At 28.0% G+C, this 18,140-nt stretch overlaps 1 protein-coding gene across 1 annotated transcript in view; it reads left to right on the top strand.

The window, feature by feature from the left end:
• LOC6052104 (probable G-protein coupled receptor B0563.6) overlaps nt 1–17,807 on the top strand; it is a 71,414-nt gene extending 53,607 nt beyond the window's left edge. The window contains exons 4-9 of the mRNA XM_038266627.1: nt 13,220–13,369; nt 13,454–13,698; nt 13,788–13,980; nt 16,876–16,970; nt 17,040–17,192; nt 17,248–17,807. Of these exons, the coding sequence (XP_038122555.1) occupies nt 13,220–13,369; nt 13,454–13,698; nt 13,788–13,980; nt 16,876–16,970; nt 17,040–17,192; nt 17,248–17,649 (1,238 nt within the window). The 3' untranslated portion in view covers nt 17,650–17,807. The remainder of the gene's footprint in view (nt 1–13,219; nt 13,370–13,453; nt 13,699–13,787; nt 13,981–16,875; nt 16,971–17,039; nt 17,193–17,247) is intronic.
• The last annotated feature ends 333 nt before the right edge of the window (nt 17,808–18,140 follow it).

Raw genomic sequence — 18,140 nt, 5'->3', positions numbered from 1 at the left:
TTGTTTTGGATGGAATGGTTCTGCGAAGAAACGCATTTGGAGCAAAGTTTCGCATTGATGTTAGTAGGGTCGAAGAGAAATTGAATCCACTTAATGTTAATTCAAATCAATTAAAGATATTTATGGCGGAATCGTTGGACGAACTTTCTTTTTTCGCTGTCAAAAGAGGTTGGAAAAAGTTGCACGATTAACGGAATTAAGCTTGTTGTGAGTTTAATGCGCTTTTGCTGCATGGGTCTGAAATTAGAGCAATAAGTTCATTAGTCAATTTTTGCGTGTATTGTTTACCTATGCACTAATTACAAAATAGTTCGACTTTCAACACTGTCACGCTTCAAAACACCACTCGTAAACAGTGCAATTTACGAACCGTGAAGGGCGCAACTTCCTCCGGTCAACTGCGCTAAAAAGCAGAACAAAAAATGCTCAATTTACAGCCAAATGTAACTTTAAATTGTCGTCGTTTAAAAGGGAAGAGACACACCCGGAACCGTGCTGCCGGGGGTAACCCAATTTCATTCTTGCTTTTTTGTTGTTGCTGGTACATTGTGTAGTACAACATCTTTCGCTAGAAAAGATGGGAGGTTTTCCCATGGTGAAGTTGATCATCCAGCCTTTTCACCCTCTCAAACCGACAAGATAATATGGTTAAAGTGGATGTGGAAAAGGAAATACCGAAAGGTAGTGCCGGACAGAGACAATCAGAATGTAAAAATTTCAGGAAAAAATAACAAATATACAAATATACAAAAATACAAAAATACAAAAATACAAAAATACAAAAATACAAAAATACAAAAATACAAAAATACAAAAATACAAAAATACAAAAATACAAAAATACAAAAATACAAAAATACAAAAATACAAAAATACAAAAATACAAAAATACAAAATACAAAATACAAAATACAAAAATACAAAAATACAAAATACAAAATACAAAATACAAAATACAAAAATACAAAAATACAAAAATACAAAAATACAAAAATACAAAAATACAAAAATACAAAATACAAAAATACAAAATACAAAAATACAAAAATACAAAAATACAAAAATACAAAAATACAAAAATACAAAAATACAAAATACAAAAATACAAAATACAAAAATACAAAATACAAAATACAAAAATACAAAATACAAAATACAAAAATACAAAAATACAAAATACAAAAATACAAAAATACAAAATACAAAAATACAAAAATACAAAATACAAAATACAAAATACAAAAATACAAAAATACAAAATACAAAATACAAAAATACAAAATACAAAAATACAAAAATACAAAAATACAAAATACAAAAATACAAAATACAAAAATACAAAAATACAAAAATACAAAAATACAAAATACAAAAATACAAAAATACAAAAATACAAAATACAAAAATACAAAAATACAAAAATACAAAATACAAAATACAAAAATACAAAATACAAAATACAAAAATACAAAATACAAAAATACAAAAATACAAAATACAAAAATACAAAAATACAAAAATACAAAATACAAAAATACAAAATACAAAAATACAAAATACAAAAATACAAAAATACAAAATACAAAAATACAAAAATACAAAAATACAAAATACAAAAACAAAAATACAAAATACAAAAAAATACAAAAATACAAAATACAAAATACAAAAATACAAAATACAAAAATACAAAATACAAAATACAAAAATACAAAATACAAAATACAAAAATACAAAATACAAAATACAAAATACAAAAATACAAAATACAAAAATACAAAAATACAAAATACAAAAATACAAAAATACAAAAATACAAAAATACAAAAATACAAAAATACAAAAATACAAAAATACAAAAATACAAAAATACAAAATACAAAAATACAAAAATACAAAAATACAAAAATACAAAAATACAAAATACAAAATACAAAAATACAAAATACAAAATACAAAAATACAAAAATACAAAAATACAAAATACAAAAATACAAAAATACAAAAATACAAAATACAAAAATACAAAATACAAAAATACAAAATACAAAAATACAAAATACAAAATACAAAATACAAAATACAAAAATACAAAAATACAAAATACAAAAATACAAAAATACAAAAATACAAAATACAAAAATACAAAATACAAAAATACAAAAATACAAAAATACAAAATACAAAATACAAAAATACAAAAATACAAAATACAAAAATACAAAATACAAAAATACAAAATACAAAAATACAAAAATACAAAATACAAAAATACAAAAATACAAAAATACAAAAATACAAAAATACAAAATACAAAATACAAAAATACAAAAATACAAAAATACAAAAATACAAAAATACAAAATACAAAAATACAAAATACAAAATACAAAATACAAAAATACAAAAATACAAAAATACAAAAATACAAAAATACAAAAATACAAAATACAAAAATACAAAAATACAAAATACAAAATACAAAATACAAAATACAAAAATACAAAAATAAAAATACAAAAATACAAAAATACAAAATACAAAAATACAAAATACAAAAATACAAAAATACAAAAATACAAAAATACAAAATACAAAAATACAAAAATACAAAAATACAAAAATACAAAAATACAAAAATACAAAAATACAAAATTACAAAAATACAAAATACAAAATACAAAAATACAAAATACAAAAATACAAAAATAAAAATACAAAATACAAAATACAAAATTACAAATTACAAAATTACAAAAATACAAAATACAAAAATACAAAAATACAAAAATACAAAAATACAAAATACAAAAATACAAAAATACAAAAATACAAAAATACAAAATACAAAATACAAAAATACAAAAATACAAAATACAAAATTACAAAATACAAAATACAAAAATACAAAATACAAAAATACAAAAATACAAAAATACAAAATACAAAAATACAAAAATACAAAATACAAAAATACAAAATACAAAAATACAAAATACAAAAATACAAAAATAAAGAATACAAAAATACAAAAATACAAAAATACAAAAATACAAAAATACAAAAATACAAAAATACAAAAATACAAAATACAAAATACAAAAATACAAAATACAAAATACATAAATACAAAAATACAAAATACAAAAATACAAAATACAAAAATACAAAATACAAAAATACAAAATACAAAAATACAAAAATACAAAAATACAAAAATACAAAATACAAAATACAAAAATACAAAAATACAAAAATACAAAATACAAAAATACAAAATACAAAATACAAAAATACAAAATACAAAAATACAAAAATACAAAATACAAAATACAAAAATACAAAATACAAAAATACAAAATACAAAAATACAAAAATACAAAAATACAAAATACAAAAATACAAAATACAAAAATACAAAATACAAAAATACAAAATACAAAAATACAAAATACAAAAATACAAAAATACAAAAATACAAAATACAAAAATACAAAAATACAAAAATACAAAATACAAAAATACAAAAATACAAAATACAAAATACAAAAATACAAAATACAAAAATACAAAATACAAAAATACAAAATACAAATACAAAAATACAAAAATACAAAAATACAAAAATACAAAAATACAAAAATACAAAATACAAAATACAAAAATACAAAAATACAAAATACAAAAATACAAAAATACAAAAATACAAAATACAAAATACAAAATACAAAAATACAAAAATACAAAATACAAAATATAAAACAAAATACAAAAATACAAAAATACAAAAATACAAAAATACAAAATACAAAAATACAAAATACAAAATACAAAATTACAAAATTACAAAATACAAAAATACAAAAATACAAAAATACAAAAATACAAAAATACAAAATACAAAAATACAAAAATACAAAAACAAAAATACAAAAATACAAAATACAAAATACAAAAATACAAAAATACAAAAATACAAAAATACAAAATACAAAAATACAAAAATACAAAAATACAAAAATACAAAACACAAAAATACAAAAATACAAAAATACAAAAATACAAAATACAAAATACAAAAATACAAAAATACAAAAATACAAAAATACAAAAATACAAAAATACAAAAATACAAAAATACAAAAATACAAAAATACAAAAATACAAAAATACAAAAATACAAAAATACAAAAATACAAAAATACAAAAATACAAAATTACAAAATTACAAAATTACAAAAATACAAAAATACAAAAATACAAAAATACAAAAATACAAAAATACAAAAATACAAAAATACAAAAACACAAAAATACAAAAATACTAAATTCATACAATTTTTAGAAAATAGCAAAAAAAGTGAGTTAAGCTTTAAGGTTATGCCATTCTGAAAATTGACAGCAGAACTGTCAAAAAAGATAAATATTGTTATTATTATTGAATTGTAAGGCGAATTGATTGTAGTTTTTAATGTCATGGCTTACTACACTCTCTCTTCAAACCATGACTCTTCGCTTAATTTCCGTTCACCCGTAAGAAGAGATTGTCTTTTCCCCAGTTGACAACTACGGGCAGCAGCTGCTGTAACGATTTTCCCCCTTCCATGACTTGCTGTGACTCGTGTCCAGGAAACGAGCTCTCGTTTGCGAAATGCAATTAATTTAATCTCATTTCGTGACTGATTGACGATGCGGTGGGAAAAATTCACTCTTCATCTTCTTTTCACACTTGAACACAATCAGATTGAAGGAATTGAGGTTAGGTTCGGCTTTAATAAGCAGGAGAAAAAAAATCAGCAATTTTCGCCGAACCCAACCTAATTGCGAACATTAATGGGTCGCTACTTTACGATTCATTCATCCGCCCGCAAAAAAAATCGTCATAATTTCTAACCTCAATAATGTGCCCAACAACGAGCGTAAACGAACACATAACCTTGCACAAATTACGCTGGCAACGGACCTTAACTACGGTCCGTGTGGCAGCTTCCGGAACAGAAAATGGGTGCTGAAATATACGCAATATCGCTTAAGGGAAATAGCGACGTCCCTTTGTTGACACAATTTCCGGAATGTTTTGTTAATTTTTCAAGGAAAAAATATGGAAATTCAAAGTGTACATCATTTTCAGTGCATTTTCAGCTGTCAACTTGACGTCAGTGCTGTCAGTTTTATACTTATTTGAAGTTTGAAACCAGTTCAAAATCAGCTGTCAGTTTGACATTTGTTCCGTTGACCTCAGATCGGGGGGTCTTCCAATCTTTTCATTTATCTCTGATCTTCTTGTTTATCCTTGAATATTACCAAATTTTAAAGCCTTGCTTACATTTTCAGTGCGGAAGCTCGCCTTTTCAAAAGTAAACAATCAAGTTCTACGCTTTCGTCGACTCCAGCAAAATCGATTCCCATTGTAACCTTACACCGACTCAACAAACAGTCAACTTTAAAGTTATTACCTCAGTCCCTTAAGCTGGAAGCAAAGAAGCAAATTTACACTCGCTCTCGTAAGTCAGCTTCCTGTTGCTTTTTATCCCGGAACCCCCTTCAGAAATTTGCATAACTACACAGCGCGGTGGAAGCTGCGACGACCGTTCGTCACGAGGGGTCGACCAAAGGGGTTCACTTTCCGCCGCCGGCGAAATCTTCAAAGTAAACTCGTTTAAAATGCAAACTACGTCTCTTTAACTCACTTGTAAGTCCAACTCCCCTCTTCCCTCTGAGAAAGTTGGCACGGGACATAACCTTGCACAAATCGCTCCCCCTCTTCAAAGCTATGTCGACCGAAATAAGCTCAAAATTGGGTGCAGAAATTCAAATCCAAGCAACCATTCAGCAATCTAGTGTGCCGAAATGCGACGTGCTTTTTCCCTCTGAGTGCAAAACACCTCCTACACGTGGCGAAACATAACCTTACTGTGCTTTTTTTCTTTGCTTGGTTTGTTTGAAGGTCGACCTTGGGGTCGACATTCCGAGACGGTCGGGTTTGGGAACCTTCCAAGAAGTTTGGAGGAAGTTTGAGCATCCTTTAACTCGATCTAGGAAACATCATGGGAAACTTTTGCACAGTGTGTTTTGGAACTGTCAGTTTTTGACAGAAAACACGCCTAATAAATTTCAATCAAAATAAAAATTAAATTTACACCGTCAATTTGAAATACTCAGGATTGAATGTTCAGGCCAAACCACAAATTAGACAATTTTGTTTCTGTAAGAATTTTAAGAATTTTAAGAATTTTAAGAATTTTAAGAATTTTAAGAATTTTAAGAATTTTAAGAATTTTAAGAATTTTAAGAATTTTAAGAATTTTAAGAATTTTAAGAATTTTAAGAATTTTAAGAATTTTAAGAATTTTAAGAATTTTAAGAATTTTAAAATTTTAAGAATTTTAAGAATTTTAAAATTTTAAGAATTTTAAGAATTTTAAGAATTGTAAGAATTTTAAGAATTTTAAGAATTTTAAGAATTTTAAAATTTTAAGAATTTTAAGAATTTTAAGAATTTTAAGAATTTTAAGAATTTTAAGAATTTTAAGAATTTTAAGAATTTTAAGAATTTTAAGAATTTTAAGAATTTTAAGAATTTTAAGAATTTTAAGAATTTTAAGAATTTTAAGAATTTTAAGAATTTTAAGAATTTTAAGAATTTTAAGAATTTTAAGAATTTTAAGAATTTTAAGAATTTTAAGAATTTTAAGAATTTTAAGAATTTTAAGAATTTTAAGAATTTCAAGAATTTTAAGAATTTTAAGAATTTTAAGAATTTTAAGAATTTTAAGAATTTTAAGAATTTTAAGAATTTTAAGAATTTTAAGAATTTTAAGAATTTTAAGAATTTTAAGAATTTTAGGAATTTTAAGAATTTTAAGAATTTTAAGAATTTTAAGAATTTTAAGAATTTTAAGAATTTTAAGAATTTTAAGAATTTTAAGAATTTTAAGAATTTTAAGAATTTTAAGAATTTTAAGAATTTTAAGAATTTTAAGAATTTTAAGAATTTTGAGAATTTTAAGAATTTTAAGAATTTTAAGAATTTTAAGAATTTTAAGAATTTTAAGAATTTTAAGAATTTTAAGAATTTTAAGAATTTTAAGAATTTTAAGAATTTTAAGAATTTTAAGAATTTTGAGAATTTTAAAATTTTAAGAATTTTAAGAATTTTATGAATTTTAAGAATTTTAAGAATTTTAAGAATTTTAAGAATTTTAAGAATTTTAAGAATTTTAAGAATTTTAAGAATTTTAAGAATTTTAAGAATTTTAAGAATTTTAAGAATTTTAAGAATTTTAAGAATTTTAAGAATTTTAAGAATTTTAAGAATTTTAAGAATTTTAAGAATTTTAAGAATTTTAAGAATTTTAAGAATTTTAAGAATTTTAAGAATTTTAAGAATTTTAAGAATTTTAAGAATTTTAAGAATTTTAAGAATTTTAAGAATTTTAAGAATTTTAAGAATTTTAAGAATTTTAAGAATTTTAAGAATGTTATAAAGATTTTTTAAATGAATGAAAGTATTGCCAACCGTTCAAAGTTCACCAGCTTCCTTTGATGTCTTGGGTTCTGCGGAAACTTTCCACGCCGGCTTCGATTCCGCAACGCAATTGTTTTGCATCATACATATTTTTAGCAATCCTCTTTCACCGAAGGGTCTTTGCATGGAACACCACGTCGAACGAGAAGGGAAACCCACATCATTTCTTGCTGTCTGGAGTTTGAAATTTCCATTCCAGCTTCCGACGTGTGCAGCACTGATTGAGGTGGAATTGTAGCAACCAATAAAAAAATCCGGTCTAAGGTTTCACTCTCATTTGTGGAGGTGATTTTTTCCGGGAAAACCCTCAAAGAAAGGTTGTTGGCAACTGTTTTGACGGTTAGGAGGATTTTTTGTAAAGGGGCTAAAGCTAATTTATTTTGACATTGTTTTTTCCGTGATATCTGAATAAAATTTGAAGTTAAAAAAACAGCCCAAAAAATTCTTTGTAGTTTTCAGAAAACTTTTAAAACATAATAACTTGAGTTAGGCCCTTTTCATTTACAATGTTTTATGGCCAAAATATTTCCGTTTGACTTCGCAGTTTAACTGTTCAAATTTTCGATATCTATTGTGACGTCAAAAACGAAAGCGGAAAATTCCAAATGTAGTCAAATTACGCGTTTTCTTTTCAGTGGAATCACTAAAGTCAACAAACGTGTATGTTTTGCTTTTACTTATCTTGCTGAAAAGTACCCACAAAAACGTGACCCAATTTTCTTGAAAGAAAACAAACCTACAGCAATTTGGCGTGTCTAAAGAAAGTGGCACGAGCATATTTTTCATCGACGAGACAATATCAATTACGCAAAGCAGCAACAGTACAGAGCGGAATCTCTAGTTCGAAAACTCTCCATTTCGAACGCACTCGCAGCTGTCAGATTTGAGTGAATTTTACTCCGTTTTTGTTGGATTCTGCGTAAAATTCACTCAAATCTGACAGATGTCCCATTTACTCATTTCTGCGTAGGTTCGGTTTTGACGAAAACTAAGTGATTTTGATCGTGCGTGTAACATCAACACTGCTTGTTAAACCGTTGTTTACATTTCAAACCCCCTTTGTTCGATAATTTCCGAGCACGTGGTTTTGTACTTCTGACAGCTGCCAGTCCTTACAACTAGTGAGTTCGCATCCAGTTCTACTCAAATCAGCGAATCTCCGCTGTAGTAGGCTGCTTAAAATTCCGGTCGCACCGCCATTTTTCAAAATCAGTTGGTTTTTCTTACTTGACGTGCCGTGGCCTACTGTGATGATGACTGTTGTGTCATGCGGGACCTGCTTGTTTCGGGTGCAAAAAAATGTGTGTGTTTTTAAGGTTATGTGTGGGTAAAATTTGGTGCTGGCGCCGGTTTAGTCGGCACACTTTTTTGTTGACAGTTGTCTCCGGACAAGTGAAGTCTATTTTTTAATATCAGGACTGGTTCAAAAATTGTATTGTATTATAGTCTGATTGAATCGATACTACTTTATTGAAGAATATAGCGCCCAGAAAATTCCATCGGAAGTGGACAAGAGGAAAAAAAAGGAGTAAAAGTAATTTGATTACCCTCAATTATCACGCTTCTTACCCACTTCATCGATGGGTAAATTGTACCCCTACTTGTAAACAGCGGGAGAGTGGAACCGTAAAACAGTGATTGATTGCTACAATTTCCTCAGCTGGTGCAGTGGTGGAGATAGTGTTGGAAAATATGGCGTCCAGTGGAATGTATTTACGATCTCGAAAACTCTCGCAACGAATTATGGTTGGCTTTGGCGTTTGAAACAATTGTCCACCCTTCGGCTTGGTTTGGTGGCGAAATTTACGATTCAAAAGGGCTAATCTGGACACGGGAGTGTGACCAATTGTTGCCTTCTGTCAAAATTTAATTTCAGCGTGTAGCGTTATGTCAAACTGCAAACCAAAATTTTCGAGTGTGAAGGTGACAGCTTGAAATTTTCACACAACTGTCAATAATAGTGTGTGTGCCCTTTCTTGTTCAACGTCCACAAAGAGTCCAACCGAAGAAAAAGCCTCAAGAACGGATGTTGGTCCACGTATGTTTATTATTTTTATTAGGCCACAGGCAATAAGATGTCCGATGATACGGCGTCCACCCCTCCTCTCGCTTTGACAGTCGGTCGAGACGGCGATGATGATCACAGCAGGCGGGTAGCAGCTGTCACTTGCTACACGCTAAACGTAACGAGACTTGTAGTGCAAGAAGGCGACACTGTTGAAGGGCGGAATTTTATTGCGTTTTTTTTTTGTTTCTCTTCATTTTTATTGAACACAAATATTTACCGTCTGCTGCTGGATGGAGAGTTTTTCTTTTTGAAGGTTGCAACGCAAAACCGGATAAGGTTCAAGCTCACATGGTAGCGAAAGTGACATGTCGAGCGATTTAAAGTTAGAAAAGCACCCAACTTTCAAGATGGCGTCCAACCTGTCAAACAATAAAGCCTCGTTTTCAGCTAATAAACAATTATCGTGTGTACATTTACGTCTGTGTTCTTGCAATCAAGTAGGCAGTAAACAAAAAAAGGGTCAAGTCAAGGCCTGCCTGATTATTGACATGGACTCTGAATTGGTAGATTCAGAGTGCCCCGCAAAGTTCAAAAGTTGATTGAGCTGTGAACTTCTAAAGAACAGTGCGAGTTGGAGGTTTGTTTACTTTTAGGCTGCTATTTTTATGAATATAGGATTGAATTGGAACAAGAAACAAAAAAAAATACTCTTCTGAAAATTGGTCACACTACTAAACAGTAGTAAAAAGATTGTTATTTCAATTAGGCGTGTGCAACAAAAAATCTCCAACGAAATGTCACTTTACACTAATATTCAAAGTTATACAACTTTTTTTTTTGTTATGAACTGAACCCGAAACGGACGGATACTGACCTAAGTTCAACCAAATCGGAAAAGCGAAAAACAAAACAAAAATCTCGAGGGAGAAAAATAAAAAAAAGATAACAAACGGACGCATGGGTAATTTATGAATATTTACAATGATAAATGTAGTGGTGTGATGGTGGAGTCACAACATTGTTTCTACTATTTCACTGACGGTTTCATTGATATCAACGACGCCACCACCCCATCGAGACCCACCCTACCCTCCTCCTCTAGTTTTGTTTATTTATATTGGGTTCCGTTGATTGAGCAGGAAGGATTCTAGAGCGTCCATAGAAAAATGTTTTGGGGAAAAAAGATGAAAATTCTTGAATTTTCAAAACTCTCAACATTTTTGAAATTGTCAAAATTCTAAAAAAAATCAAACTTCTCAAAATTCTCTAACTTCTCAAAATTCTCTAAATTATCAAAACTCTCAAAAAAATTACAAAATTTACAAAATTTACAAAATTTGAAAATTTGCAAAATTAATAAATTTTACAAAATTTACAAAATTTACAAAATTTACAAAATTTACCAAATTTACAAAATTTACAAAATTTACAAAATTTACAAAATTTACAAAATTTACAAAATTTACAAAATTTACAAAATTTACAAAATTTACAAAATTTACAAAATTTACAAAATTTAAAATTTACAAAATTTACAAAATTTACAAAATTTACAAAATTTACAAAATTTACAAAATTTACAAAATTTACAAAATTTACAAAATTTACAAAATTTACAAAATTTACAAAATTTACAAAATTTACAAAATTTACAAAATTTACAAAATTTACAAAATTTACAAAATTTACAAAATTTACAAAAAATTTACAAAATTTACAAAATTTACAAAATTTACAAAATTTACAAAATTTACAAAATTTACAAAATTTACAAAATTTACAAAATTTACAAAATTTACAAAATTTACAAAATTTACAAAATTTACAAAATTTACAAAATTTACAAAATTTACAAAATTTACAAAATTTACAAAATTTACAAAATTTACAAAATTTACAAAATTTACAATATTTACAAAATTTACAAAATTTACAAAATTTACAAAATTTACAAAATTTACAAAATTTACAAAATTTACAAAATTTACAAAATTTACAAAATTTACAAAATTTACAAAATTTACAAAGTTCACAAAGTTTACAAAATTTACAAAATTTACAAAATTTACAAAATTTACAAAATTTACAAAATTTACAAAATTTACAAAATTTACAAAATTTACAAAATTTACAAAATTTACAAAATTTACAAAATTTACAAATTTACAAAATTTACAAAATTTACAAAATTTACAAAATTTACAAAATTTACAAAATTTACAAAATTTACAAAATTTACAAAATTTACAAAATTTACAAAATTTACAAAATTTACAAAATTTACAAAATTTACAAAATTTACAAAATTTACAAAATTTACAAAATTTACAAAATTTACAAAATTTACAAAATTTACAAAATTTACAAAATTTACAAAATTTACAAAATTTACAAAATTTACAAAATTTACAAAATTTACAAAATTTACAAAATTTACAAAATTTACAAAATTTACAAAATTTACAAAATTTACAAAATTTACAAAATTTACAAAATTTACAAAATTTACAAAATTTACAAAATTTACAAAATTTACAAAATTTACAAAATTTACAAAATTTACAAAATTTACAAAATTTACAAAATTTACAAAATTTACAAAATTTACAAAATTTACAAAATTTACAAAATTTACAAAATTTACAAAATTTACAAAATTTACAAAATTTACAAAATTTACAAAATTTACAAAATTTACAAAATTTACAAAATTTACAAAATTTACAAAATTTACAAAATTTACAAAATTTACAAAATTTACAAAATTTACAAAATTTACAAAATTTACAAAATTTACAAAATTTACAAAATTTACAAAATTTACAAAATTGACAATTTTGACAATTTTGACAAATTTTGACAATTTTGTCATTTTGTCAATTTTGAAAATTTTGACAATTTTGTCAATTTTGACAATTTTGACAATTTTGTCAATTTTGACAATTTTGACAATTCTGACAATTTTGACAATTTTGACAATTTTGACAATTTAGACATTTTTGACAATTTTGACAATTTTGACATTTTTGACAATTTTGACAATTTTGACAATTTTGACAATTTTGACAATTTTGACAATTTTGACAATTTTGACAATTTTGACAATTTTGACAATTTTGACAATTTTGACAATTTTGACAATTATGACAATTTTGACAATTTTGACAAATTTGACAAATTTGACAATTTTGACCAATTTGACAAATTTGACAATTTTGACCAATTTGACAATTTTGACAATTTTGACAATTTTGACAATTTTGACAATTCAACTCTTTCAAGAGATGTCAAAGCCCCACAACTTTCGACTTATTTCCCCTCTCCACTCTAGTAGAAACTCATAAAAAGCAAGATGATAAGCCCCATCGTTTTTGCAGAGTAGGTGTCGAGAGCAAATAACACTCCGCCGCCATGAAAATATGAATTCACGGAATTCTTGGAATCGGATTATCACGCGGAATCGAATTGATTAGCTGTCATTTTTGCGCGCCTTGTTTGGGTTCTATTTCCTTCTCCTATTTTCCTGCGAAACAAATTAGCTCTCTCCCTCTGATTACAGTTTGAGGTTAGGAATCGGGCCTCCATTAATCATAATATGTTTGCGGTGCGGGGAGATTATTAGCAGCCAATTTGCGAATCCATTTCAAGCTTTGTTTTGTTTTGTTTACCTTCTGTTCTTGCAGGCTACTCGGCGGCCGCCCTGCTCGCCATCATCTTTGCGATTCCGTTCGGCATGCGGATGCTGATCCACCGGGACTCGGGCCGGTGGCGCAACTTTGGGACGGCCTTCTACCACGCCCACCTGGAGCTGTTCCTCGGGAATGGGTGTCTGGGTAAGAGTGACGTTTGCGAGCTGTCACTCGTACACGGTTGGTGGCGTTTGTTTATGTTTACTTAAATTTTGAAATTTTTTTCAGGGGTCGGCGTCATCATGCTGCTGGTGCTGACGATCGAGCGGTACGTGTCGGTGTGCCACCCGGGCCACATCCGGCGCATCTGTCCGCCCCGCGTCACGGTCGTGCTCATCCCGGTGCTCACCTTTCTGATCTACCTGCCGTCGGTGCTGCGCGGCGAGATCGTCAAATGTGTCTTACAATCCGATGGAACAATAATGTATCATAAGCGCGATAATATGAAGTTTTTAGACTCGTTGTTTTACTCGGTAAGCTTTGACGTTTGACAGTTGACAGTTGAACTGCCAAGGTAAGTCAACATAGAGGTAACGAAACGTCACCATTTTTCCGTCCACAGATTTACAAGGTGATATTGGAGATCGTGTTCAAGCTGGCGCCGACGGTGCTAATCGCCGGCTTCAACCTAAGGATAATGATCGTGTACCGTCGTACCTGTGATAAGCGCCGCCGCATGACGCTGTCCCGGATCAACACCAAGGACGAGGATCCGCGGAAGTTTGCCGAGGAGCGGCGGCTCATGATGCTTCTTGGTAAGACTGACCCAATGCCCGGTAGCATCGTCAAAATTGTCAAAACTGTCAAAATTGCCAAAAATATGTTAATTTTTGTCAAAAATTGTCTATTTTATCTGTTTTGTAGATTTTTCATTTTGATTTTTTAAATTTTGCCTATTGTAGTCTTTTTTGTTGATTCTTTAATATTTTTGTTTTGTTCAACTTTATAATTTTTTGTCAATTGGGTCCTACAATTAAGCTTAAGTTTGTGATCGATAGTTTGATCAATTTTGCAAGTTTATATATAAATTTGGTCAATTTGATTCATTCATCAATTATGTAAATTTTGTCATCTATGTTTTTTTTGGTTTTATCAACATTATATTTTTTCAATTTTAAATATTATTTCACAGATTTTGTAATTTGGGTATCATAATTTTAGTATTGTTTACTTGATTGATTAATTTTCTTATTTATTCCAATTTTGTCAGTTTTTAAAATTCTTTCCAGCGAAGAAAAAAAATAAAAGCTCTTAATTTTAATATTTTTATGCATAAAAAATATTTTTTTGATCAAATATAAGTTCTAATCATTTTTTTTATTGATTTTAAATAATGGTTTGATTAATCTAAAAAAAAAAATTAACGGTACACATCAACCAGAGCTTTTGCACAGAAATTTTAGTTAAAGACATTTTAGTACCTTCAAAACTACGGGAACTCTTGACATTATTTTTTATTCATCCCCTACAATACTATCTTCAAAGTTATTTGCAACAAAGTTTGACTATTTTTACAATCCGATTGTTTCAGAATTTTGGAATAAGAAGACAACCCTGCACCATAATTAAATTTCAATTCAATTTTAATTTTATTTCAATTGAATTTTAAATTCAATTCAAGATTCTAATTCAACTTAATTAATTTCATAGTCAATTTTAATTCGAATCTTATTCAATTTATATTCAATTTTTAATAATTTTTATTCAATTTTTATTTATTTTTATACAGTTTTTATTATTTTTTATTATCTATTCAATTTCAATTTTAAATTAAATCAATTTTAAATCAATTCAATTTTAATTAAACTTTAAATCAATTATAACTTATTTAAGAATTCTATTCTGAATCCATTTTATTAATTTTTTATTCAATTTTAATTAAAATTTTATTCATTTTTTGCTTAATTTTTATTTATTTTTTATTAAATTTTTACTCAATTTTTATTCAACTTTTATTAAATTGTTATTTAATATTTATCAAATTTCAAAAATTTAATTTATTTTTTATTAAATTTTCATTCATTTTATTAAATTTTAAATATTTAATTTAATTTTTATTCAATTTTCATTCATTTTTTTCAGTTTCAATAAAATTTCAATTCTTAACTAAATTTTTATTTAATTTTTATTCAATTTACATTCATTTTTTAGGTTTAGTTTAATTTCAATTTTAATTGAATTTTAATTGAATTTTAATTGAATTTTAATTGAATTTTAATTAAATTTAAATTTTATTTCAATTGAGTTTTAAATTCAATTTGAATTTTTAATTAAATTTACAGTTATTTTTAATTAAATTCTTATTCAATTTTTATTGATTTTAATTTGATTTTTATTAAATTTTCATACAATTTTTATTAGTTTTTATTCAATTTCAATTTTAAATGAATTTGTTATTCAATTTCAATTCATTTTTTATCGAACTTTAATGAAATTTTTAATTCAATTTAAAATAAATTCTGATTGAATTTAATTCATTTTATAATTAAATTTTAATTAAAATTTTATTCATATTTTGTTATGTTTTTATTTAAATTTTATTAAATTTTTATTCTATTTTAATTCAATTTTTTTTTTTCAATGGTTAATGAATGTTTAAAAAATTTTAAATAATTTTTTATTCAATTTTTATTCAATTTTCATTATTTTTTTTTAGTTTTGATTAAATTTAAATTTTAAATTAAATTCAATTCAATTCCAATTCAATTGAAATTCAATTTTATTTCTATTTAAAATTCAATTGAAATTCAATTTTTAATCAATTAAGTCCCCCCCCCCCACGACTTTGATCAAAGTCGAGGGAAATAAACTTCAAAAAATATTTGCAACGGCCTTAATGCTATTTTCATAAAATGTTATTCTATTTTTATTAAATTTTTATTCAATTTTTATAAAAATTTTATTAATTTTTTTATTCAAGTTTATTCAATTTTTAATATTTTTTGTATGTATTTTTATTTAATTATATTTTTTTTAAATTTTTATTCAGTTTTGTTCACTTTGCCAATTATTTCAACTTTGTATTTTTTTTATTTTTATTTCATTTTTTTTAATATTGCCTAATTTCTATTTTTTGCAATTTTGATTTTATTTTCAACTGAGACAATTTTATTTTTTTCAATTTTGTAAAATTTTGTTCACAACGATAAAGCTTATTTTTCTGAGTACAATGACCCTTTGTACGACCACAAAGAGTATAAAATGGTTTTTAAATCAATTTTTAAAAAATAACCTCGTGGTTCTTCTTGACAAAAAAGGTTCTACTTGACAGCTTGTTCCAAGGGACCATAGTTGATCCATCCAAAAAAAGGTTGTCTTGTCAATTTATTTTGTTTGCATTAGAATGAAAAAAGTGATCATAAGTGGTTTCTAATCGTGTTTTTTACCGTTGCACATAAAAATTTAAATAGGGCTTTAGGACCCTATTGTCAAAATTTTCATAATTGTCAAAATTGTCAAAATTGTCAAGATTGTCAAAATTGTTAAAATTGTCAAAATTGTCAAAATTGTCAAAATTGACAAAATTGACAAAATTGTCAGAATTGTCAAAATTGGCATAATTGACAAAAACAAAATTGTCAACATTGTCAACAATGTCAAAATTGCATCACCATCCAACTGACCATTGTTATCTATTTGTTTTTATGTAGGCAGCACCTCGCTTCTCTTTCTAATCTGCGTCTCTCCGATGGCACTTCTCCACGTGACACTTTCGCCGGAACATCTGTCCAGCTATTCCTTCCAGGTTCGAAGCGCAGAATTTGACGTTTCCCCGGAAGCTTGTGCTAACCTTCTTTTCTTCCTTCTCCTCCAGCTTTTCCGAGCCCTAGCCAACCTGATGGAGCTGATCAACTACTCGCTGACGTTCTACATCTACTGCCTGTTCAGCGAGGACTTCCGGAACACGCTCTTCCGGACGATCCGGTGGCCCTGGTTCGAGAAGCCGCTCTACAACCGCGGAACCGAGGTGAGTCGCTCCAAAAACAACTCTCTTCCAATCTCTCTAACCTCAAATTCCTCAGTTCCCCCTTAAGCACCCCGCGTCCGGATCGATCCTGAACGGCCACCTGCACCACCACCGCCAATCGAACGGGAAGCGCCGACTCGCGAACGGTTCCTCCCCGGCCAACGGCTCCCTCCTGCACCCCTCCTCAAACCTGCACAGTCCGCACCTGTCGCCGGCGTCCGGCTGTGGTGGCGCCGCCGACCTCCACCACCTCCAGCACCAGCTCCTTCTGACGGCCACTCCGACGACCACGATGACGACGGCCACGGCCAGCAGCACGCCCCAGCATCAGCACCATCTGCAAGTCACGTTGACGGCGGCTGCGACCACGACGACGACGACGACCACCTCCGGCGGATCGTCGTCCGGGTTCTGTACCGGGGGGTCGAGCATCAACGGGAGATCGTCGAGCATTTGACACATCAGCCGGTCCGGGAGTGTTTCCAGTGGGGAACTTCCGGACGGGAACGGCGGCGAGTTGGTTACGGTTTTCGACGGAGGGTTTTTGGTGGATGGGGCGGGACCGGAGCCGGTTAGCGTTTGACCGGAGGGAGGAGGAGGGGGAGGAGGGGAAGGTAGATAGACCAATGATTATGTGATGAAAAGGGGAGGGGGGGATTGGGGGAGGGCAAGATGGCCGACGAACTGATTTGTTTCTGTCAATTCCTTTATGTTTCAACTTTGCAACACTAAATTCTCTTGGAACCTTATTTTGATTTCCCGGAAGCTGCTGAAAGAACCATAATGTTGTCGATTTTACTTACTTTTCAACTAAAAAATGTCTTCAAAACGACATATTATCTCTACTGCGCGACCGTCAATAGACTGACGTTTTCACCGTAGAATCTATATCGGCCTGTCAAACTACACGCTTTCGCCGCGTAACCCACTTTTAGAATACATTTTAGA

Source organism: Culex quinquefasciatus, chromosome 1 (genome assembly GCF_015732765.1).
Source record: "Culex quinquefasciatus strain JHB chromosome 1, VPISU_Cqui_1.0_pri_paternal, whole genome shotgun sequence".
Lineage (NCBI taxonomy): Eukaryota > Metazoa > Arthropoda > Insecta > Diptera > Culicidae > Culex > Culex quinquefasciatus.
Note: the sequence above shows the minus strand (reverse complement) of the source record. Positions and strands in the feature narration are given on the sequence as shown.